The sequence below is a fragment of the Eschscholzia californica genome, unplaced genomic scaffold (assembly GCF_041429995.1).
Source record: "Eschscholzia californica isolate CP2 unplaced genomic scaffold, dmEscCali1.0.p SCAF_6, whole genome shotgun sequence".
NCBI classification, from domain to species: domain Eukaryota; kingdom Viridiplantae; phylum Streptophyta; class Magnoliopsida; order Ranunculales; family Papaveraceae; genus Eschscholzia; species Eschscholzia californica.
The window spans coordinates 42307561-42330726 of record NW_028238483.1 but is presented as its reverse complement, the minus strand read 5'-3'; the positions used below and the strand labels follow the sequence as shown (position 1 = coordinate 42330726).

At 36.7% G+C, this 23166-nt stretch overlaps 3 protein-coding genes and 1 non-coding gene across 4 annotated transcripts; 2 read left to right on the top strand and 2 right to left on the bottom strand.

The window, feature by feature from the left end:
* Positions 1-276: 276 nt before the first annotated feature.
* On the bottom strand, positions 277-3517 carry LOC147535152 (uncharacterized). The gene is made up of 5 exons (XM_086646279.1): positions 3223-3517; positions 2854-3115; positions 2083-2319; positions 1779-1996; positions 277-865 (listed from the first exon to the last, which is right to left on the bottom strand). The coding sequence occupies exons 2-5, from the start codon at positions 3106-3108 to the stop codon at positions 685-687; spliced, it is 891 nt and encodes a 296-aa protein (XP_086502405.1). The 5' UTR covers positions 3109-3115; positions 3223-3517; the 3' UTR covers positions 277-684.
* Positions 3518-5514: 1997 nt separating this feature from the next.
* LOC147535151 (putative sodium/metabolite cotransporter BASS5, chloroplastic) lies at positions 5515-9923 on the top strand. The gene is made up of 8 exons (XM_086648905.1): positions 5515-5787; positions 5868-6007; positions 6136-6269; positions 7546-7739; positions 7825-8077; positions 8775-9028; positions 9174-9256; positions 9614-9923. The coding sequence occupies exons 1-8, from the start codon at positions 5541-5543 to the stop codon at positions 9683-9685; spliced, it is 1377 nt and encodes a 458-aa protein (XP_086505031.1). The 5' UTR covers positions 5515-5540; the 3' UTR covers positions 9686-9923.
* Positions 9924-17746: 7823 nt separating this feature from the next.
* On the top strand, positions 17747-17874 carry LOC147535150 (U11 spliceosomal RNA). The gene has a single exon (XR_015228500.1). It is a non-coding gene; the product is annotated as a U11 spliceosomal RNA (small nuclear RNA).
* A 69-nt stretch (positions 17875-17943) lies between these two features.
* Positions 17944-21805, bottom strand: LOC147535149 (4-hydroxy-tetrahydrodipicolinate synthase, chloroplastic-like). Its single transcript, XM_086646212.1, has 3 exons — positions 21385-21805; positions 19236-19322; positions 17944-19053 (listed from the first exon to the last, which is right to left on the bottom strand). Exons 1-3 carry the CDS (start codon positions 21438-21440, stop codon positions 18126-18128), a joined length of 1071 nt encoding a protein of 356 aa, XP_086502338.1. The 5' UTR covers positions 21441-21805; the 3' UTR covers positions 17944-18125.
* Positions 21806-23166: the final 1361 nt, after the last annotated feature.

Below are 23166 nucleotides of genomic sequence, written 5' to 3'. Positions count from 1 at the left end.
AATCCATGGACCGGTAAGAGTGAGAGCGGATCAAGAGAGTAAAAGAGAGCTGCCTATCCCAGAGACTAAATTGGTTTGAACAAAATTCAGGACGCTTACTTTTCTAATGCTTGTGATGTTTGACATGTGAGAGCGACCAATTCAGGTAGACTTTTAAAATTCCGATGGGTAAGATTCAAATTAGATTTGCATTCATAGGGATCTGAAGTTGAAAACTGATTTTCATTATCTCTCCCTCTATAGAAAACAATGCAACTTCTAAGCTACATTTAAAACTGAAACAATAAACAAATAAGATTTTATAAATTAGATTCACTCAGGTCGTGCAGTTAATAATATTCCGAACAATTTCATATATGTTTTCTCTCATCCACACAATATAACCTAATTAACCATTCTGTACAAAATATCTCACTCTTTTCACCACCATACAAGTATATATATCTCTTCAACCTAAGCCGTGCTTCGGGTACATATCATTTGTTCCATATTTTCACCGTCAACCACGTTCTCTAGTTGCAGATACTCCAAATCGTGTCTAAGCCCCGGAAAATCAATGACTTACTGAAATTTGGCAATCAATGAGTTTTTGATATTTGAGAAAAAACTGCAGCTCAAACTGGAAAATTTGTTGTGAGTAGTAGTCACACCCATCCATGAATAACCAGACGGAGATATCTATTTCTATATCAGAAGAGTCTCATCTTCATTTTGTAGCTTCTTGAGAGTTCTTTTTGCATAGATTGTGATGAATACAGTGACAGAAATGGTTAAACAAACGCCTATAGCATTACAGATGATCTGTGGTGTAGTGAGACACTGGTGGCTCTGTGTTGCATCGGCCAAGCTCCGTATTAGAATCCCACTGTGTGTTGAACAAAAATCGAAAAAACTTCATGATATTTATTGTGCATATATAATATAAACCTTGAGAAAAAACTAAGACAATATCTAAGTGAAGAAGAAAAATAAATCGTGCAGAGTGAAAAGTGAACTATTTATGCATTTGCATCTTTTGACAACTGAACTAACCCAGAAGCGAAAAGTAGTTCCTAAATGAATTCTAACAGTAAACATTCCATTGACAGTCTTCCTCTTCATTCGATTGAGGCTTATTGACATACCAATATTTCGATACGAGATTAATAGAAAAAGAAAAATGGACTATCATTGAGGTATGCAAGCAAGGGAACCTTACATGGTAAGGTAGAACCTTTTTCGGGTCATTTCCAGACACTTTGAAGCCACAATGGTGTCCATACTTGAAGCTAGAAGGCCGGAACCTCAGAGGTAGTGAAACCCTTTGTCACAAAATAAACTGAGTACAAGACCCTAGGTGGTACGTCTCCCAACCACATGGTCTTCTATGAAATGTAGTATGAACTTCATTATGAACGTGCGTATATAGGTCACGCGCACCCACACTCCAGAGGACTACGAGGCCATATTTGGCGAAAGACATGCCATTACCAAGAATGGCTATCGTATCGATATTGTGGTTCCTAGCAATCGCAATACCATACTTAACTGTTGGCTTGGTCAGGAAAGGGGTGGGTTTCAGATTCCCCCTCTTGGGGAATTTGGAATGCGACTCCTGATGCATTCCAGCATAGATCGCAAATTTCTAGCATACAAAATAATATTTTAGCATATATGAATGAAACACCCTTCCCGCGCCAGAACATGTTTCCTATATAAATCTAAGGCAAGCTCATCGTGAATATTATGCGCAGACAAGATTTGCTAAAGCGATAAAGTTGATGGAAAAGAATTCAAACCTGTAGATAGAAACGAAGATTTCAGGCACTACTCCCACCAGCGATCCAAGTATATAAGGGCAGTACTTAACATTTGTAGCAACAGAAGCATAATTGAAAATAATGAATGGAAATGGTGAAATTCTGAGTAAAATGACAGCTCGAAATTGATGAAACCAATCCCCTTCGCCTGCTAATCTTATGATAGCAGCTTTCTCTGGCCATCTCTCCAGCCACACCTGCTTAAGTATGAGTCACAAATCAGAAAAGAAACACAAGCTCGTTAAAGGAATCCACGGCAAAGAAACCAGAATGAGTTACTCACATGGATTTTGTGGTGAAATAGGGAGCCAATAAAATATGGCAACGACATGCCAATACTTAACCCTGCTAGAATTAATAAGAACCCAAATCCATAACCAAATGTTATACCAGCTACCCACATTGAAGGTGAAGATGGAATTAATAGTGAAGGAAATAATGTCAAAGAAGCAAACAATAAACACCCTAGCACCTGAGGGCTGAATGTTGAGAGTTCCCAGTTCAAAATTGGGATAACTTCCTGCCAAGGCCGACATCACAAATCAGACTTCAAATTATTAAAGAAAAACAAATCAATATAACTCTATATCATCGCGATGGATTTTATTACAATTTATAAAGAAAACCAAATAGTACCAAACTTCAATCCAATTGATAAATGCCAAGGCTTTGGCCATTAGAGTGGTATTAGAGGTGAGGTGAAATGGTGAATCGTCTCTAAGAGTGGGGGAGCCAGAGCCTGAGCTAAATGTGCGTGCTTAAGCTTAACAAGTGTCGAGTCCTTTTGGGTGGCCTTCTGGTCGTAAATCCTTTGCCAAGAACAAAACCCCGTACGCGATGGGTTTAGGTCTCGGTTTCAAATCGATAATTGCTATGGGTTAGGGCGGCATTACAAAGGAATTGCGGGAAATTCCATGAATGAAGAACCCTATTGCCTGAACAAATCAATATAACTTTATAACAGTCAACATTATCATAATGCATGAAATTCCATGAACTAAGAACCCTAAAACTCGATCCAAAAGCAAAATTGAGATAGTTTCAAAGTAACAACCTTATTCAAAAGGAAAGGTCCAATCCAAATCAGGAAAACCACAGCTATGGCAATAAGGAAAATACACAATACCAACATCTTCAACCACCAACACCAAGCTATTCCCTTTCCTTTTCGAGGAGATGAAGGCGTTGTTTCCAGTCTCTCATTTTCTTCAATTTCATTCGTGTTTCTCAACCTCGCATAATCCCCATCTCTATCTCCCATTTGTAAGTTCAACACCTGAGAATCCTCTCTTTCATCGTCGTATGTCATCTCTTTGCTGAATCAATAAAACCAACAAAGTTTGTCCAAAATGAAGCGAATAAAGTTAATCATGTAAACACCTTGTGAGCGAAGAAACCCTAGAAAACCAAAAGTAGTGATTACCTTTATTCGGCATTAGATAATAATAGTAGCTGAAACAAAGGGAAAACCTAATTTCTCCCTTATTTCAATCATCTGCTTTTGTAAAATCAACAATTGAATGAGGTTGAAACTCAAGAAACCCTAGATTGTCAAACTGAAGAGGATTGTAGGATCAAAATTTGAGATTTGATTAAACAGAGGAAAGTTATGTAGCAGAAAAGGGAAAAATTTGGGGATGATCTGAATGAACTAAAATTACCAAGTTGCCATTCTACGTTTTCCTTTCTGTTTCTCTCTCTCTCTATAAGAATGGTATGTTGTGAGAGTAATGTTTGCCGCTATTTGAATAGGGGAACGCCACGTGGATGATTCAGTATTACGTGGCAAAGACAAAAGAATTGACACGTCAGATGGCGGTTGAATTTGTTATTGGCCTGGGGTCAGTGGATTCGGAGCGTCGGGTGCGTGACTGGCCCACTAACCGACTTCACTTTTTTTTTGGGGTTCTCTAAAGGCGCCCTGTACTTTTGCTCTTAGTCCACCTTTCACTTGGCACGGTCTGTTTGCCTCGGGTTGAACCGTCCGAGAGTACTCAGACTGAGTCTAATCCGTGTTGTTCAAGCCAGCACGGATTAGTCCCAGTCCAAATGCTCTAAGACTGTCCTAATCATTAGGGTGCTAAGAGAAGGGAGGCCCAAGAGGAAAAAGAAAAAGGGGTCTTATGGACTCATTTTTCTTTTAGGAGAGATAAAGGGTCCCGACACAATTGTTGTAGGCCCCAAATTATACACAAGAGCTCCTCACAATTGATATTTAATTTGAGTGCCTATAACAATTATGTCGGGGGCCTTTAGCCCCTCCCTCACAATTTGGGGCAATGACCACTTTTACTTTGTTCATTGAAGAGTGATAGTGGTTCAAAAAAAAAAAAAAGAGTGATAGTTTACTTTGGTTGTATCTCAACTAGAATATGTGACTACTTCAACAAAGAAAAAACTAGAATATGTGACTGAATACAATTTAGATATAGAAAATACATAATATATTCAATAAGGTAAATTGCAACTCTGGCTACTCGAACATATGATCCCTTTTTACGTATCTTTTTTTTTTTCTTTTCGCTCGCTTTCTCACCAGTGCTCCCTACACTTTCTTATGAACTCCCCTTTCACATCCTTTCGTCCGATCTTACCTTTTCTCTATTCCCTATTAAACAAAGGGATTTCCTTCGAGAACCAGCTAAAGTTCGATAACGAAGCAGAGACAAATCTTCCTCCATTTCTTAAAACACTTACTCCAGTCTCTACCTCATTAGTATTCTTTCTTTTTTGTGCGTGTAAACCACATGTGTGTAAATTGACACAAATTTCACATTATCTGTCAATTGAAGGGGTTAACCTTAATTGGAAGTTATTAAGGGGGTAAACCTAATTACACATTAGTGTGGAGGGTGTAACCCTAACCTTCCCTTGTATTCATCAAGAAAATATCCACCGAACCTTCTTACAAGTCCCTTCAACAAAAACAAGAAAAAACCTTCTTACAAGTTCAAGAAAGTGACGAACTTAGTAATATAAATGCTATGGAAGAAGATGGTGTCAGATGGGCGATACTGTTGTTGCTGCTGTTGTAGACTCAACCAAGTTGAGCTAGCCCCGTCCGGCTATGAATATGATGGGATATTCAAATATTGATCCTGATTTCTTGATGTGGCGGAAGAAAACCACTAATGAAAGAGGTACTGATGTCAGATTCAGATACACAATATGAAGTTGATGTATCCATATATCAAACGAAGATACCTAGGAAGCAAGCTACCGCGGTGATGATTATTTTGCTAAATGATTTATCAGTAGCATTGTTTGACATTTTTGTTGGTCATAGACTTATACTTCGCTTCGGACCCTTAAGTCTCTTTGATGAAGCGCGTAATTTGATGGGTTGTGAAGTCAACCCATTCTAGGCTGGCATGGCCTATCTAAGTGAGTATACCACGGGGGGTTTTGGTGAATACAGAAATTTTATGATATCAAAATTAGAACTAAACTAAACCAAATCATTTGAAATTGTATTGCAAAGTCGAGACTATCTATAAATAAAATAGGGGAGGATCTACAGGGGTCAAGAAAATTGTGATAGATTCACCTCTCTTAGCCCCCCCCCCCCCCCCCCCCCAACCCAACACTGACATAGCAGTCCGAGGGGCACATGAATGATACTTGACAGGCACAAGTAACACGAGTGTGAGAGTTAGTGATTTTTCAACAACTTTTTAGCACTATTATAAAAGGGTAGGGTTATTCCTTCTAGAATAAATTATTAGTAACAATATCTAATTAATGGAATCTTTTCTTAATCCTGACTTAAAACATTTTTCTAATCATTGGGCGAAGTTGAAACTCGTAGAGAAAAATTCAACGCCGTTTTCTTCTTCTTCTTCTCTAACTATGAATCTCAAACTTCACTCTCAGATTCAATTACCATCTCATTCAATTTCCATTCCCAATTTTCCCAGAAGAAATGAAAACCCAAATCTACTTTTGCCTAAAAATCACACTACTACTATCAAATACTCCTCCAAATCGGGTCTACTTTCTTTCTCTAGACTCTCTATACAATTAGTTCATTCATGGTACTTACTTTTGATTTCTTACTTCTCTTTGCAGATTCTCCTTCTTCTTTAGGGTTTACAAGATCTCCCTACTCATCACCTTCATTAGTTGTTGTAAGGAAATGTTCACCCACCAAGAGTTCAGATTCTTTAAACCCCAATTGGGACTCCATAAATCCTTCCACTTCTTCTCAGGTACTCAAAGTTTCAACCTTTAAGGTTTATTTGATTGATTATAGACTTCAAATTGCTTAATTAAGTTGTTGTAATTTGTTGATCAAAATGCACTAGGTTTTGGTTCAAAATTCTTCTCTCTCTTTCAGGAGAAGAAAGAAAATGGGTTTGATGGGATTTTGAAGATACTGAAGGGAGCAAATTCAGTAATACCACATGTAGTTCTAGCAAGTACAGTGTTGGCTCTTATCTTTCCACCTTCTTTCACATGGTTTACTACCAGGTTATTATGATTATCAATTGCTCTTATTAAATCACATGAATTAGGTTTCTAGGTTTATTGGCAAGAAACAAATGAAGTTCTTCACTTGGTTTGGTTAATCCCTTATTTCTTGGGGTTGACTTCAGTTTCCCTTACGTATTTTTCGATTATTACGTATAAGCGGATTTCGCCTAGTGTTTAAAGCTTTTAATGGATAGAGAAAGGTGAAATGTAGGAACAAAGGCGGTAGCCGTGAAGGCTAACTCCCACAACAACCAAAATGAAAATAATGTAGCTACTGAAAATGCTAGAGGGACCTACAGAGTTGAAATCATGGCTTCCCAATTTGCAGTGAGGTCCCGAAGAAACATTAAGAGATGCCAATGTAGAACAATTGTAACAAAGACAAGTCCGACACCTTAACCTATTCTATCCCCACTTTTTCACTTTTGAATTTCGTTCGCCACCGCAAACTAATGAGGAAGGAGTCTTCAAATTTAAGCTGCATTCCTTTTTACTCAATGTCTTCTCCAGTCAATGATATGATCCTCTAAATTCCTGTGAATCGCCCAAGAAATCCCAAAAGAGCTAGCAAACAAGTATCATGTACGCGAAAAGGTGGACATAAAGAAGAAATTGATTCACTGACTCCTTGTTACATTTGCATATAATGCATGTAATAGCTTGTTAAGTTTGTGCGCATCCATCTCAAAACCAATTGGGAATAAGGGTAGAGGTCCTAGATATTATATTCTTGATCATGACAATACCCTTTCTCCATGTGGGACTACTCTCATAGAAGATAGCATCCCTTTGTCGAAGGCAATCAACCGTGGAAATCCTTTGCCATCTAGCAAACCAAAAACAACAGCATATTTTGAACGTTGCATCTAGCTTCCAGATACTCATCGTGCTTTGCTCCATTTGCACCACATCCGATAAGGCTTCACAGCAAGACTACACCCGATAATGCATGAATATTGTTAAAAAAAAACTTGTTTTTTCCTATTGACATTGTTGTGCTAAAATGATTCCATCGCGATCTAGTTATGTTTTTGTTTGGAGAATGTTTCTAAATCCAGAAGACCTTTTAGCTGAATAGGTAAAAAAGCATTTGTACATTTGAGAAAATGACATGATTTGAGAGATAGATCATTCTGAGAAGATGTAAAGGTTTCATTCTCACAGGCGTCCAATGTCTAGCCTAAAAACATGATGGAAAAGAGGACTTGTCAACTTTGTTTGAAGTTTATTCTGTCCCCTGATAACCTTTGGTTTATCTTGACACAAATTTCAGGTACTATGCACCAGCTTTAGGTTTTCTGATGTTTGCCGTCGGTGTAAACACGGACGAAAAGGATTTCATTGAAGCATTCCGTAGACCACTACCTATTCTAGTTGGATATGTTGGGCAATTTGTCATAAAGCCTCTTCTCGGCTACCTATTTGGTAGTATTGCAGTATCTGCTTTCAACCTCCCAACTCCCTTAGGTGAGAAATTAAATGCTTAGTTTCTTTCATTCGATCTGATTGGTAATTTTAATAGTAGCTAACTGATTATTAAGGTCTCAATCAGGTGCAGGGATCATGTTGATATCATGTGTTAGTGGGGCCCAGCTCTCAAGTTATGCAACTTTCTTAACAGATCCTCCAATGGCCCCTCTAAGTATCGTTATGACTTCATTATCAACAGCAACTGCAGTTTTTATCACGCCAACACTTTCGTTGTTGTTAATAGGAAAGAGACTGCCAGTTGATGTAAGAGGGATGATGTCCAGTATTGTGCAGATTGTAGTTGTACCGATTACTCTAGGCCTTCTTCTGAACAAGTAAGTGCATTTCTTGTTGTATTGTCTCCCATTAATTCACGATTCAACAATTCATGGATCCCATCCACAAGATCTGAATGTGCAGGATAGGGTCCAAACCTGAACTTTTTATTGTGATGAGTTTAGCTTTGTACACATATAACATTATTAGGATTGTGGGGAATGATCGGTCTTAATGAGTTATGACCAAGACTCCTGATAAGGTGGCTCAATCTCCTACGGCCCATGGATTGGTTTGTGCCAAATTCTGAGGGGAACACATTAATCCAGACATTTTTTTATCTTTAGGCACACACACTTACCGTGAATGATTTCAGTCTACCAAGAGCATTATAGATCCTCTATAAAGCCTGTGAGGTAGTTCTTTTTTTAACACCCATAGTGAGGAAAATGAGCCCAGCCTGAGCCCCTGGTTCCTTATCCTTACTCCCCGTTCAGGATATGGCAGTCCTTACTCCCCGTTCAGGATATGGCAGTCCTCGGCTACTACATAAGTTAGTGTTTTTTCATCAACCGATATGTCCAAGTCTCCCTATTTGAATCAAGGAACCAGAGGGTACTAATAAATGTGAACTGTTTTTTTTCGTAAGCTCAACAGGCAATGTGACTCTAGTGAATCAGCTTTTCAGACTATTTTTTCTCAAGTGAAAGAATGAATTCCTTAAGTTTGAAGTGTTTGTGTTTCTTTGACCAACAGGTTCTTTCCCTGGATTTGTAGTGTGATCAGGCCGTTATTGCCTCCTTTATCTGTGTTTGTAACAGCTCTTTGTGTGGGTTCACCACTCGCAATAAACATAGAAGCAGTAATGTCACCTTTTGGAATAACAGTTCTTTTGCTCGTTAGCGGGTTTCACTTGTTATCTTTCGTTCTTGGGTATTTCCTTTCGGGCCTTGTCTTCTTCAAAGCACCTGATGTGAATGCTCTGCAACGGACAATATCATACGAAACAGGTTTCTTTGTTATCCCACACCATATCTGATATAATGTAAACAATAATTTTTAGTTACTAAGATGGTATATGTTTCTTTCTAAGATTTCAAATCTAAATATCATTAATGTTTAGAACAATAAAGAACCAACTTTCTTTTTCGCCAGGAATGCAAAGCAGTCTCCTAGCTATTGCCCTTGCGAATAGGTTTTTCCAGGATCCACTTGTGGGTGTGCCGCCAGCTTTCTCTGTAAGTCCCTAAATCGTTGATTCGATATCTTATTGTCTCTTGTGAAATGCATTAGAAGATAGAAATTCATTTAGTTGAAGTCCATTGACGTAATGTGACCGAAATTCTACAATGATTCGGAAATTGGTGAGTAGAGATCAACCTTGTGGTCGGTTGGATTGTGTTGTACAAAACTAAAAGGTAAATTGTAAACTGTGGTGTCATATATTGCCTCCTTTTTAGGAGAGTTGGGGTTTAAACCTTGTCAGGTGAGGCTTGTGATCTTAAATCCGCCCTACTGGCATTGTGAAGTTATCGTTACCGATACACCAGAATGTGTCTGACATTTTTTTTTCTGTTTCTTTTTATGGTTTGAAGGTTGTGATCATGTCTTTGATGGGATTCTCTATGGTCATGGTGTGGGCTAAGAAGAAGAAAACGACTGTGTGATGATCAGCAGGCAATTTCCATCAATTTCTTGATCGACCCATATATCCACGACCTGAACTGCGAAAGGAACACCAAGGTAGAACGAGCCGAAACCATTCTGAATGTTAATTTAGAAAGAAAATGCACTTCAAATTTTGAAGTTACTTCCAAATCTTGTCCTCATTGACTTTTCTCTTCTTAAACAAGGTTCCTTTATTGATGGTTGTATCAATATAGTAGTTCTGATTTATTTTGGTTCCATCATTGTATTTGGCTCCGTTTGATCCATTAAACAGTAATTAGTTGTGTGTACCCATTGACTCCATGACAGTGAAGTTACTGATAAGAACAAGGAGGAAGATTGAATAATGGTGGTCGCAGTGATGATGATGGTGATGGGTATGTCCTAATCTTACGGGTATTCGATTACACCACAGAAATTTAGTAAACTGTGTTGAAATAGGTAAACAATTAGATCCATACAGAGAGAGTGATGAAGTGATCTAGAGAGATGGTTCATATGGACCACACTAGCTAACTACTATCAATAAATTGCATGTGAAGAAGCATGTACTAGCACCCAAAAAACACAAGGCATTTCATTCATTAACCACACACACTAGAGAGAGAAAGGAGAGATGATATGTTTGTTGACTATTGAAATATGTCCAAACCTCAAGTAATAAGTAGAAGAAGCAAGTAGTAGTAGTTGTATAGTTGAAGATGAAATTGATGGTGTGTTTGGTTGCAGGATTCCTAAGTAGGATTCCTATCAAAAGTGGAATTTGGTAGGAATCATGAATCCTTGGTCTGTTTGGCTACCAAGAATCCTAGGACTCTTGAATCTAAAGGATTCCTATTTCCAAAATTTGTATTGGACCAAAATCCCACCCTACCCCCTAGGATTTGCTAGGATTTTGGATTAATGAGCCTAAATTTCAAACTTAAAATCAACAAAAAATATTTCCTTCTACAAAATCATTGTTTTTTTTTTAAATCATATTTTTTCTAAAGACGTTTAAAAATACTCAAATAATAATAAATCATAGGATTCTTAGTTGCCAAACAAGCCAAAAAATATTACTTGGATTCATGAATCCGTGGAATCATGAATCCCAAGGACTCATGAATCCACGGATTCATGAATCCGCGGATTCATGATTCCGCCATCCAAACACACCATGAATTCATTGAGGAATGGTTGAGAGAGTGGAGATAGTCCTTTCTCCAATCCAATATAATATTATGGTGTTAAAGAGATGTTTCAAAAGATAAAATGATTTAGATTCCATCATTATCATTCATTCATCCATTTCTAAGGAATTATAATTTCAAACCCCATAAAATCAAGTTAGAGACATAGGGTCATATATATAGGGCATTCAATATAATATTGACTCTTCCCCTCTTTGTAATTTACATTCAAACCAATTATCATGAGACACTGAGTGAGTTAGTGAGTAGTCATATAGAAAGAGAAAGAGATTGAAAGGGAATTATGGTATTGATGGACTTTAAAAGTATTAGAGATATAGCACAGAAGCAATCTCTGTTGAGGGGGAGAAAATATCTCAAGTAAATAAATGTTGGTTATATGAAGTCTTTTTTATCTGTTGAAATATCAGTGTACTTTAAGAGTTATGACTTTGTATCTCGAACTATTGACCTAAATAGTGGAAACCAACTAGGTAACTACTCCAACAAAAAGTTGTTGACGTAGGAACTTATCTTAGAGTTGTAGTTCGAACATTAATCTACTTTTTTAGTTAGAGAATTAAAAACAATACGATCAAAGGGTAAATTTAAATTATCAATCTTGATCTAGGACTTTTATTATGACCAAATTCTTGCGAGTGTATGCACAAAATTTGGAGAGAAATAATCAGATACTTTTTTTTGAATCTTGTCGGGCAACATATCGTTTCTTGAATACTGATAGTGGCCTATGACGCTATCGTCATTTTCCTTGAATTATATAAAATTGAAATCTTAGTAAATCTCTAACTTTAGTAACAAGTTCCATTTTGCAAACAAAAAAGAAATACTAACAAGTTCCATTGGATCCACAAATTCACTCCTATAATCTTCTCTATTTTCTCTCTCTACAACTTTTTGGGCCATGACAGAGAAGTGTCACTAATCTCTATTTAATGTTCGGATCTGTTTAAGGTCCTACTCTTCTGTCCGATGTACTTACTGTACACAATTTCCTTTTTTTTATTATCTCTAAATGTTGGCGAAGTTGCAACAAAAGGTAAAATCTGTTTATTTGGGTGAATGGTAGTAATAGGAACTTAGAGAATATAGGAACTTAGAAAACTAGTACACCCTATCTTAAGGGGGGTAGCGGAGCAAGACTTTCGTGGACATTTGAGAGTCCGCGAAAGTCTGAGGCATTCAAATCCAGACATTTGAGAGTCCACGAAAGTCTGAGGCATTCAAATCCAGACATTTGAGAGTCCACGAAAGTCTGAGGCATTCAAATCCAGACATTTGAGAGTCTATGAAAGTCCGAGGCATTCGATTGTAGACAAAATATGTCCCAGACTTTGGTGGATTTCATAGTTTGATGGATTTGTGAAGGATTTGGGACAAATTTGGAAGCCAAAATGTCTTTCAAAAAACAAGAGACATTTGAAGTCCATCATGTGATCAAACAACAATAATAATATTAAAATAATAAATGTCTACCAAATATTCACAGATGTCTACGAAAGTCGAAAAATATATTTCTAAAATGTTAGTATAAATATATTATTTCATGTGATAAACAATAATAATAATATTAAAATAATAAATGTCTACCAAATGTCCATCAATGTCCACAAATATTCACAGATGTCTACGAAAGTCGAAAAATATATTTTTGAAATGTTAGTATAAACATATTATTTCATGTGATTAAACAAAAATAATAATATTAAAACAATAAATGTCTACCAAATGTCCATCAATGTCCACAATATTTACAGATGTCTACGAAAGTCGAAAAATATATTTTTGAAATGTTAGTATAAATATATTATTTCATGTAATTAAAAAATAATAATAATATTAAAATAATAAATATCTACCAAATGTCCATCAATGCCCACAAATATTCACAGATGTCTACGAAAGTCGAAAAATATATTTTTGAAATGTTAGTATAAATATATTATTTCATGTAATTAAAAAATAATAATAATATTAAAATAATAAATATCTACCAAATGTCCATCAATGTCCACAAATATTCACAGATGTCTACGAAAGCCGAAAAATATATTTTTGAAATGTTAGTATAAATATATTATTTCATGTGATTAAACAATAATAATAATATTAAAATAATAAATGTCTACCAAATGTCCACAAATATTCACAGATGTCTACAAAAGTCGAAAAATATATTTTTGATTGGCACAAATATAATATGCATTACACATTTTGTCAATGGACTCAAGATCTTAAAATGTCCCCAGGACATTTTGTCTATGGATCAAATGTCTTGAAATGTCTATAAAGACATTTTGTCTACAAACTCTCAATGTCTTGAAAATGTCTATGAACACATGTTGTCTATAATAAGTCATCCGAAATATCTTGAAATGTCTACGGGACATTTTGTCTATGAAAGTCTGTGAAAGTCTCGCTCCACTACCCCCCTAAGTTTGGAGTGGAGAGGACCTTGACCTTATATTCTTCGGGCAACTTGGAGCACGTGTGGCTTTTTACCTATCACGTGTGGGCCTAGCTCTGATACCATGTTAAGTTTGTGGTCATCCAACTCAAAACCAATTGACAATGAGTAGAGAGGACCTTGACCTTATATTCTTGGTTACTAGAATCTCGTTCTCCGATGTGGGACTATTCTCACAAACTCAAATCTTGCTATTTCTTTTAGTAATATTTTCTTCATGGTTGGAAAACATTTTATTGTACCACGACTTAGCTTATAATGACATTAGCTAAGTTTGACCGATTAATCTTAATAGTTCATCGATAATCTGCAAGTATTATACTATGATGATTTTCTTTCGAGAATGGTAAGGTTTGAACTCTTAGTTTTTTTGGTAGAAAAACTTCATCGTAATATCCACCATAATTTAATAGGTTTCGGTTCTAGTGAGATACACGAACTGGAAGTCTGGAACTGATCCGTTGACACCACTAATTTACACGTAGTCTCTACTGTATGTGAATCTCTTAGCTAGCAAAGTGGGTTCGAGAATGGGCTCAAATGCTTTTTGGGACTTAAATTTATTTGTGTTGGATTTGTTTGGATGGTGGGCAAGTTAAAAATGATTACCAATGCAATAGACAACAAAAATCAAACTTATCCGCATCTAAAAGGATACAAAACAAAATTACAGGGAAAACAGAGGGACCCAGATAGCACAGGGACCATGTGAAATGGATTCAAATGAAATAACTAAGAGACAGTCTACCACCATCATCAATTTCAGAGAGAGAGAGAAAGAGGAATGATCAATAAAATATAGAGAGAGAACCTCAGAGAGATGAATGAGAATGAATGTTGAAATGATGAATAGAAGGAAGAAGAAAACCACATGGGGGGTGGTTTTGGCAATTGATTACATGAAGAAAATGTACAAAAGGCACAAACCTAACTCCACCATATTCACTTCCTCCCTTACTCTCACATATATTATTTATGATATGTCTATTGTGTCTCAATCTTATGTTTCCGCTAGACACATGAGTGACAATAAAGCAATTTATCTTAAACGGAAAGGTTACCCTGGTATTTATACTCAAACGTGTACAAAGAAGTAAAAAACTTCGCGAAAATTGTTAGACAAACGGTAACTCTTCTCATCGGCTAGAATTGAAAAAAAGAAGGGCATTTGTTTTGTCCAAAATGAAAGAAGTAGAATAAAGATATGAAAAATAATGTTATATTTGGCCACTTTTCTAGGTGAATCCGATTGGGGTGACGTGACCGTGTGAGATTTGAAAAGAAAGTGAAAATCTTTCTCTCTAAATCTTGTCTGATCACATCGCTCGACTTTGACTGGAGACTCGGCCGGGAGAATGGCGTGGCATGGGGTCTCTGCTGTAAAGATATAACTCTGATTAGTAAATGGTAATTATAGATGGTCAAAAGTAATTCCAGACTTATTTTGGACCGGAACACGTTTCTTCCTTGAGCAATCTCTTTAGCTATAGAATCTACTGTAAAAGTCAAAATTCAAATTGAAACTTTTTGACTGAAATTGACGATTATAACCTAAAGTCACAAACAATGGGTAAAAACAAATACACGGTTATTTTAGTAATTTAACGTAGGAAAGGTCCATAAGAGGAAGAAGAAAAAAAGAAGAGAAGATGACAAAAAGAGAGAGAGAGAGACCAACTTTCCACTCTCACAAATCGAGATAGGTGCTGCCCAAAGTAATCATGAGTTTTCTTTCCATCATTACCCAACTTCACCCTCTTTATTTGAAATTTCTTCTCATTCTTACACTTCCCTTTACACCTCACCTCACCTCACCTCACCTCACCTCACCTCACCTCACATATATTTATACCTTCTCTTCATTCACTTGCTCCCTCAATTTCCTCTCATTCATCTGCTTCCTTACACCCCCTATACTACACTTCTCTCTCTCTCTTCACAAACTTCAAAAAAATGTGTATTAGTGCTTCACAATCATCTAGTCCTCCTCTTCATCACTACATTCTTTATAGACCAAAGAAATCCAAGGTTCAAGTTCACAGGCTAAAGCTCACAAGGTAAATTGCAAAATTTAAACGTTTTTTTGGATACAGTAAGATTTGAACTATAATCTGTCAGACAGTGGAGAGACATACGTGTTACCATGTACCCAACCAAAGTGGGATTTTACAAAAAAAATAAAAAGATGAAAACATTATAAACCCATTTTTTTAATCTTGTTTTTACAACTTGGGTTCAATTTAATTTTTAGTTTCATGCATGAAAATTTGATTAAAAATATGATTTGTGAAACAGGAGGAAGCAAAGTAGAGTTGAGAGAGAAATGGGAATGGTAGAAAGAGAGATAGAAGTTAAGAACATGAAGCTTTACATGGAGAATAAGAATATCATAATGGAAAATGAGAAGTTGAGAGAGAAAGCTGTTTTACTTCATCAAGAGAACAAAGCTTTAATGTCACAATTGCAGAAGAAATTCTCTTATCTTCATGAATTCTCTGATGTTTTTAGTACTTAGTTGAATTAATCCTTGGTTATGTCTCTTAATAAGACTTAATGAGACCCATTAATTACTTTGCTATTCTTGTTGTCATAGAGGGTTTTAAAGTTGACCCGATTGAGAAGTGGTGGTGAATATGAATTCTGATTTACGAGTCACTACTCCAGTGTTAAGTTGTAAACTTGTACTACGTCGTTATTTAGCTGAAATTCATCTATCAAAATCATCATCAAAATTCTAGTTTAAATAATAGAATAACTAAACAAATTAAAAAGAAAACGAAGAATGTATGAGATATGTCAAAAAAGACTAATAGAATGAGTGAAGAAAAGTGACTCATGCTTTTGGGAACTTCCTCTACATTGTTCTAGTTTTAATAACACTAGAGCCTATATATATCCTTTCTTTTTGGTAACATATACCATTTCTATTTATAACCATTTACATGGAGGTTAATTTATTGTTATAGAGCTTTCTTTATGGATTTTGAATCACATCCCAGAGAAAGATTTCTATTTGTTCCAAAGCCGTATTACATAGCATAATTTTTTTTAAGGCAATTAGCTTCGTGATCAAAAAGTGTACGTTACACAAAAAAATGCGGTAGAAAAGTACACGCGAAAACTTTGTAGATGAATAAAGAACAGACAATGGTAACCTAGCTCAATGGCAACTGCTAATTGGTGGAGTGTTGCGACTAATTTTATTCTATCTTATGTCCACAAAGATGTAAATGGTATTTCCTCGTATAGGTTTAGATGACTTTGATTCTTAGGTACGTTATGAGATCTCTCGTTATCTAATGATAGATGCTTCATGAGGTGCCAACCTAGTTGAGATGTCATGTAAAGCATAGTGAAGATATCACTCCTTTCATTTAAAAAAAATATATATATTACAACCGGAATTTTATTATTGTGATTGATTATAATTCAAATTGTGATTGATTATAACAAGAATTTAATATACTGAAATTTATTTTATTGATTATGATTTAAATTGTTAAGTAATATATAATAATTCTATCCGGAAGCAATTGTTAACTGCCAACAAATGTGTAAAGGGACCAACATTTCCACACAAACTTTAGGTTTTCTGAAACTCATTTTTCCTGAAACTCCGTATGAAATAATAAGTCTGAGGTTATGTCAAAATCAACCTGTCCTGGTTCCTAATCACTTGAAGAACTAACAAAGCAAACCTACTTTCAACCAAAAAAAAAAACAGAAAAAAAAAAACAAAGCAAACCTATGTTTCAACAAAAAGAAAAAAAAAAAAAGCAAACCAATAGAGACCAAATTTAAGTGAAATAACTTAACAATCTTCTTGAAATTACCTCTCCTCAATATCCTCAAACGAAAATTTAATAAAAGCTGCAAATACATGATAAAAATATCTCAATACCGACGGACCAAAAAGTGTCATCATCGGCAAGAACTTGTACTTCATCTTCGCCAACAAACTGCTCTCGCCTGATTTCCTTAACTATGTTCACGAGCTCTAACTTTTCTTCAAGAAATAGAGGGAACATAAGCTAGTCAGAAAACAGGTCTTACAACCCCTAGATGTGCAAGAGCAGTGTACATTCCAATCGGATTTCGCTCACGGAATAACCAATCTATCAACAGAAAGAGCTTCGAATTAAGTGAAGTGTTCACCCTCGAATATGAGTTCAATCTATCAACAGAAAGAGCACCGAAACTCCACTTTGCATCATGGCATTGATCGTCACTTCCACTTCATACTACTAGGCCTTCATCAGTGTATGCTTTGAGGCTTCCGGATAAAAAGTTGTACATGACACAATGGGGGCAGGTTAATATATAGTACCACATTGGTAGAAGAGAGAAAAGAAGGAAAGAAAATTTGCAATAAATAAAGAGGTGGTTGGATCATAAAAGATTAAAAGGGTCGGTTGGCTAAATATGCCACGCTCGCCCTCGTCTTGGTGAGTGCTGTATGGCTATCAAGACATATGGCCGACATAATTTGTTGAAAACCATAGGGTTGGCTCGCTCGGCCGACCCTCCCAAAGAAGAATTAATCTACTAGTTCAAGCTGCAAATACATTAAAAAATATACTTACATCTGAAACCCGTATGAAACAATATGCCCACTCTTATTTCATAATCAAAATGTCCCCATTCTTATTCAGTTGAAGAACTTAGCAAACCTACAGAGACCAAGTCATAGTGAAATAACTTCAGAAGTTTCTTGACATTACCTTCTCAATATCCTCAAAGAAAAAACTAGTTCAAGCTGCAAATACATTAAAAAATATCTCAATACCGACCTACCAAAATAAAGTCATCATCATCAAGAACTTGTACTTCATCTTGGCCAACAAAATGCTCTCGTCCGATTTCCTTAACTATGTTCACGAACGCTACCCTTTTTTCAAGAGATAGGGGAACATAAGGTAGTCGAAAAACAGGTCTTACGACTCCTAGTTGTGCAAGAGCAGTGTTCATTCCAATCGGATTTGGCTCACGAAATAACCAATCTATCAACGGAAAGAGCTTCGAATTAAGTGAAGTGTTCTTATCCTCGAATATGAGTTCATGCATCAATCCAGGAACCAAATTGCTAGTAACAGATATCACTCCATTAGCGCCGAAACTCCACCTTGCATCATGGCATTGATCGTCATTTCCGCTCCATACTACTATGCCTTCATCAGTGTATTCTTTGACTCGTTCATTGCCAACACATTCTTTCACACCAGCCATGTTAACATTCTGAGCTATAGTTCGAATAACAGGGGGAGGAATATCTTGACCCGTTCTTGATGGCACATTATAGATTATAGTAGGACCCATGGAAAGAACGGCTTCAAAGTGAGAAACCAAGCCTTGCAGAGATGTTTTCCCATAATAAGGATTGACGTGAAGAGCTGCATGCATTCCAACAGCAAACCCTTGTTCGCTTGCGTGAATTGCCTCTCTTGTTGAGTTGCTTCCTGTATTCCCGATTACCTTGATTGATCCACCAAAGCAATTTACAGTGTGACCGATAAGCATGATGTGTTCATCCCAACTCATTAAATGTCCTTCACCGGTTGTGCCTCCAACTATTACAGCTTCGGCACCATTTACGATCTGCATATTCATCAAGTTATCATAAGCTTCCAGGTCAAATCTGCCATCAGGAAGGTATGGAGTTTTGATGGCTGTGATCAATCTCAGAGCTTTTATCTCCTCAGATGAAGTCCTGCAACATTAAACTAAAACATGTCAGTTCATTTCTTATGTAACAGCATCCTGATTTTTGTGTAAAATTTCGCTTATTCAGTAAATAAGAAGTGAACTAAAAGAAAAATCTAGAAAAGTATTGAAATTACAAAATTGTGAAAATTGAAAGGTTCAGGCAAATCCTAAGCAAGAAACAGATACCTGTTTTTAATCTCAAAACTGCGCATTGGGAGATGGACATTAGGAATCACAGCTGCTTGTGGAGAAGTCCATCTTCTACCCGTCCTCCTTAAAATAAGATTCATGTTTTAATATTAGTTTTACTAAATATGCAAAAATGGGATCCGAAGCAACCAAATTTAAACAGTTCAAGAATCCAGTATGCATCAGTTTCATTTATGTAGGCAGGCAAGTGAGATAATGATTATTCAATTGAAAGAATATAGAGCTTGTATAGAAGATCTATGAAAAACAACATTTGATCAATTCACCGGAACCTGATCATGAGGGCTGAAGAGACATGTCAACAACACTTGACTGGAGTGGTTACCAAGTTGGTTTCCACCCACTCTAGATCTCGCGTCCGAGACACGGAGTCCACCCATTAAAACACGCTGACCAGATAAAAAACTGAAGGGACAAGGTCAACTTGTTGATATGCCATCGTCGACTAAATATAAGCAATAATATCTCAATATTCAGTTCTAGAGTTCTACAAACGCTTTATACAGGTTATATTTCGGAAAACATTCATTTATCTAACAAATTTATGAATGGTGTAGACTGTAGAGTGATCGTATTAAAGTTTATGGGGTCATGGGTAAGATCTGATCAACTATGAGGCATCAAATCCATTTGATTCTTCAGGTGATGACCATGCAAACCCTTCACGTGATCAAGTGTCATCAAGCTTCACAGACGCATATGTATTCTTCATTTACTAGGTATCCATTTTTCGGTTATAGATATGTATAGGAAGATTCTTTCTCACTTCTTTGTTGTATTTTTCTTACGTACCAAGTTCATACGCATTCTTGTATCTCCCACTGTATATGTACACACACGCAAAAATCTAGATAAGGCCATTGTTTCCACAGGGACAAAATGCACTCTCCCTAACTCCTTTCTTTCGGATCTTAAACCTAAAACCTACCACAGACAAATTTTGTTTTCCGCTTTCTAAAGTTTTATATGAAACCAGAGCTAAGTCCAAGATATTGTTTCCATTCTTCCACCGATAAATTGATACTGCCGCACTCGCAACAAATTCATCAATCCAAGTTATATATTCAATATTTGATGTCTAATATCCTGTTTGAAGAAGGTAACAATCAACCCACCTCTACCTAATTCCTAACATGAGCACTATCAAGGCTACCTAGCAATTCTGATAGGTCGGCCAAGGCTTCAGTCAAGACTCCTTCAACCATGGTCCAATATAGTAAGTCGGTAGCCGTTCACCAATCCAAAAACCTTGTACCTAATACTAATTTCTAATCTTCTAGTCTCTTCAGAGAAACTTTTCCACGTGGAAGTGAGAGATGACTACAGCCCTATTAGCAGAACAAATGTTTTTATAGACGGTAGCTTCCGTCTAAGATCCATTGCTGCACTCACCAACCATTGCTTCCGTCAAGACTCCTTCAACCATTGCTGCACTCACCAACCCTAATGATCTCTTTGCACCAATGGTCGGTAACTTCCGTCTAAGATCCATAACGAAATAAATCAAACCCAGATACCATATATGCTAATGTTATCGTCCCTAGTACTCAAATAATGCATACACTACCCACCCAAGTGATTTTATGAGGTATGAGTAACACCCAAATTATGCTTATGACTCCCCAAACAACGCTTATTACTACTTACCTAGTGCTTAAATACTGCTGGAATAATGCTTATCACTATCCAGATAATACTTATCACTACCCCAAGGATGCTTATCACTACCCAAATGATGCTTATCAGCACCCAAATTAGAGGTTATCACTACTCAAATAATGCTTATCAGCACCCAAATTAGGGGCTATCACTACCCAAATCATGCTTATGAGCACCCAAATTAGGGGTTATCACTACTCAAATATAATGCTTATCACCATGAAAACAATGCTTATAACAACCCAAATAACAACCAGCTCAAACACAAAAGGTGGATAAAAGAAGCTTATCAGCAGAAATACAACCCATTTGTATCAAAACATAGTAACCTTCTATACAACCCCAAAATTGCCCTTTTTAAAAAAATTGAATTGTGAAACAGTAATAGAAGCAAATGAGAACAATATCATCAAAGCTAAACCCAAAACACAAAAAAAAGGTGAAGTTGAGAAGAGAAAAAGCTTACCTTTTATGGGTATTGGAACCGACAGCATAGGAATTGTAGCTCCTTAGTGAGTTCATCTTGAATCAAACAGATTTAACAAAAACCAGATACAGATAGAAGTGATGAGAGAAGGAGATGGGGGGAGGTTAATTACTAAAAGTTTAGAAAATAATAATAATGGTGGAGTTAGGGTTAGTAATAATGGTGGAGATAGTCATCGGAGAATAGAGAAACATGTGAGGCGGCGTTGAATGGGAGACTCTGAATACCATATTTTTGGGGTAGAAAAGTATTTAGGAGGAGTGTGAGAAGGAGGCGCGCGCTAGCAAACTAATAAAAGAGGAGAAAGAAGAGAGATTTTTTAGAGAGAGAGAGAGAGACAGAGAGAGAGAGAAAAGATGGGGTTTCGATGGGACCTACTTCTTAAACCCTTTCAACCTACAGTTTCATAGGTGCCCCTTGTAAATGCTAACCACGTAGTTGACGTTCAATGGCCTTGTGTCAATCGCACGTGTTTTACTATATTGAAAGTTAATCCCATTTTGTTCCATAAAAGCCCCCAAGCCGAGGATTTGAATTATTGCCCTCTTACTAATGATTTAAAAAAAATATTCAATAGAAGATTTGAATCATTGACCTCTTACAATTGATTTAAAATTACACAATCCAATAGGCAAGATTTATTAAAGATGTCAAAAACACTGCATCTAACAAGGAAAGAGAACCTTCAACAAAAAAAAAAACAAGGAAAGAGAAAAGATTCACATAACTTTGAAGTGAATTCGCATTAGATATTTGACCGGGACTTCTATTTTGTTGATCGGGACTTAGTTAGATTAGTGGATCGAAGGCAGCCGATAAATTTGGAGCGACGCTGATGATCGCGGACCTTCTATGTGGAGAGTACATCAATGACCTTCGAAGAGAAGTCTCCTTGACTTCCTTGTCTTGGAGTCAACAAAAGTGAAAAGAACATTATGGTTGGTGACTGATATTTTAGCACACCATGACATATTACATTCCCCCCCACCCCACGCCAGCTTCTGCTGTGCCGACGTCATCATCTTTTGCATCGAGTAATCTCAACGTTGTTAGTGAGTTGTGGTCGGTTATCTCAACGCTCGTAAGGGGATTTCCGGGTACACTCCATGGTGTACTCAACTCCCTTTAACACGACAAAGGGTATTTTAGTCTTATTAGGACACCATAACATATTATATCCCCCCCCCCACCCCACCCCACCCCTCGCCTCCACCACGCCGTCTGCTGTGCCGGCGTCATCTTTTTCATCGAGTAATCTCAACGTTGTTAATGGGTTGTGGTCTGTTATCTCAACGCTCGTAAGAGGACTTCCTGGTACACTCCATGGTGTACTCAACTCCCTTTAACACGACAAATGGTATTTTAGTCTTTTTACTATCCTTGTTAGACCATGAAAAGACTAAAATACCCTCGTCTTATCAGTCATCTCAGTTATAGAGTGTGCTATGGAGTCCCCAATGTATCTTGGTGACATCCGTGTACCGGGTATTGTGTGTTTGGATCTAATAGGGGGACTTTCCGTACACTCCTTAGTGTACTCCCTCTAATAGTACATGAGATATTTTAGTCTTTTTACAGTATTTTCACAAATGAAAATACTAAAAAAACCCTTAGTCTTATTACGCACCTCGACAGGGAAGTTTGTCACGGAGTACACGATAAAGTCACCCAACCATTTTTCTTGTGTTGTGTAGGAGAGATTCTATAGGCACTGCGAAAAATAGTTGTAGGGACTTCATTTACACGCCACTGATTAGAGGT

What these genes read in the sequence shown, in the direction of transcription:
- LOC147535152 (XM_086646279.1), bottom strand. Translation starts at nt 3,108, where the DNA reads ATGACATACGACGATGAAAGAGAGGATTCTCAGGTGTTGAACTTACAA. An exon ending in TATTTCACCACAAAATCCAT is followed by an intron (nt 1,997 to 2,082) that starts GTGAGTAACTCA and finishes ATACTTAAGCAG; the next exon opens with GTGTGGCTGGAGAGATGGCC. An exon ending in ATCTTCGTTTCTATCTACAG is followed by an intron (nt 866 to 1,778) that starts GTTTGAATTCTT and finishes TTCAACACACAG; the next exon opens with TGGGATTCTAATACGGAGCT.
- LOC147535151 (XM_086648905.1), top strand. Translation starts at nt 5,541, where the DNA reads ATGGAATCTTTTCTTAATCCTGACTTAAAACATTTTTCTAATCATTGG. An exon ending in ATCCTTCCACTTCTTCTCAG is followed by an intron (nt 6,008 to 6,135) that starts GTACTCAAAGTT and finishes TCTCTCTTTCAG; the next exon opens with GAGAAGAAAGAAAATGGGTT. An exon ending in CTAGGCCTTCTTCTGAACAA is followed by an intron (nt 8,078 to 8,774) that starts GTAAGTGCATTT and finishes TTTGACCAACAG; the next exon opens with GTTCTTTCCCTGGATTTGTA.
- LOC147535149 (XM_086646212.1), bottom strand. Translation starts at nt 21,440, where the DNA reads ATGAACTCACTAAGGAGCTACAATTCCTATGCTGTCGGTTCCAATACC. An exon ending in GGTTCCAATACCCATAAAAG is followed by an intron (nt 19,323 to 21,384) that starts GTAAGCTTTTTC and finishes TCTTATTTTAAG; the next exon opens with GAGGACGGGTAGAAGATGGA. An exon ending in AGTTTTGAGATTAAAAACAG is followed by an intron (nt 19,054 to 19,235) that starts GTATCTGTTTCT and finishes TTAATGTTGCAG; the next exon opens with GACTTCATCTGAGGAGATAA.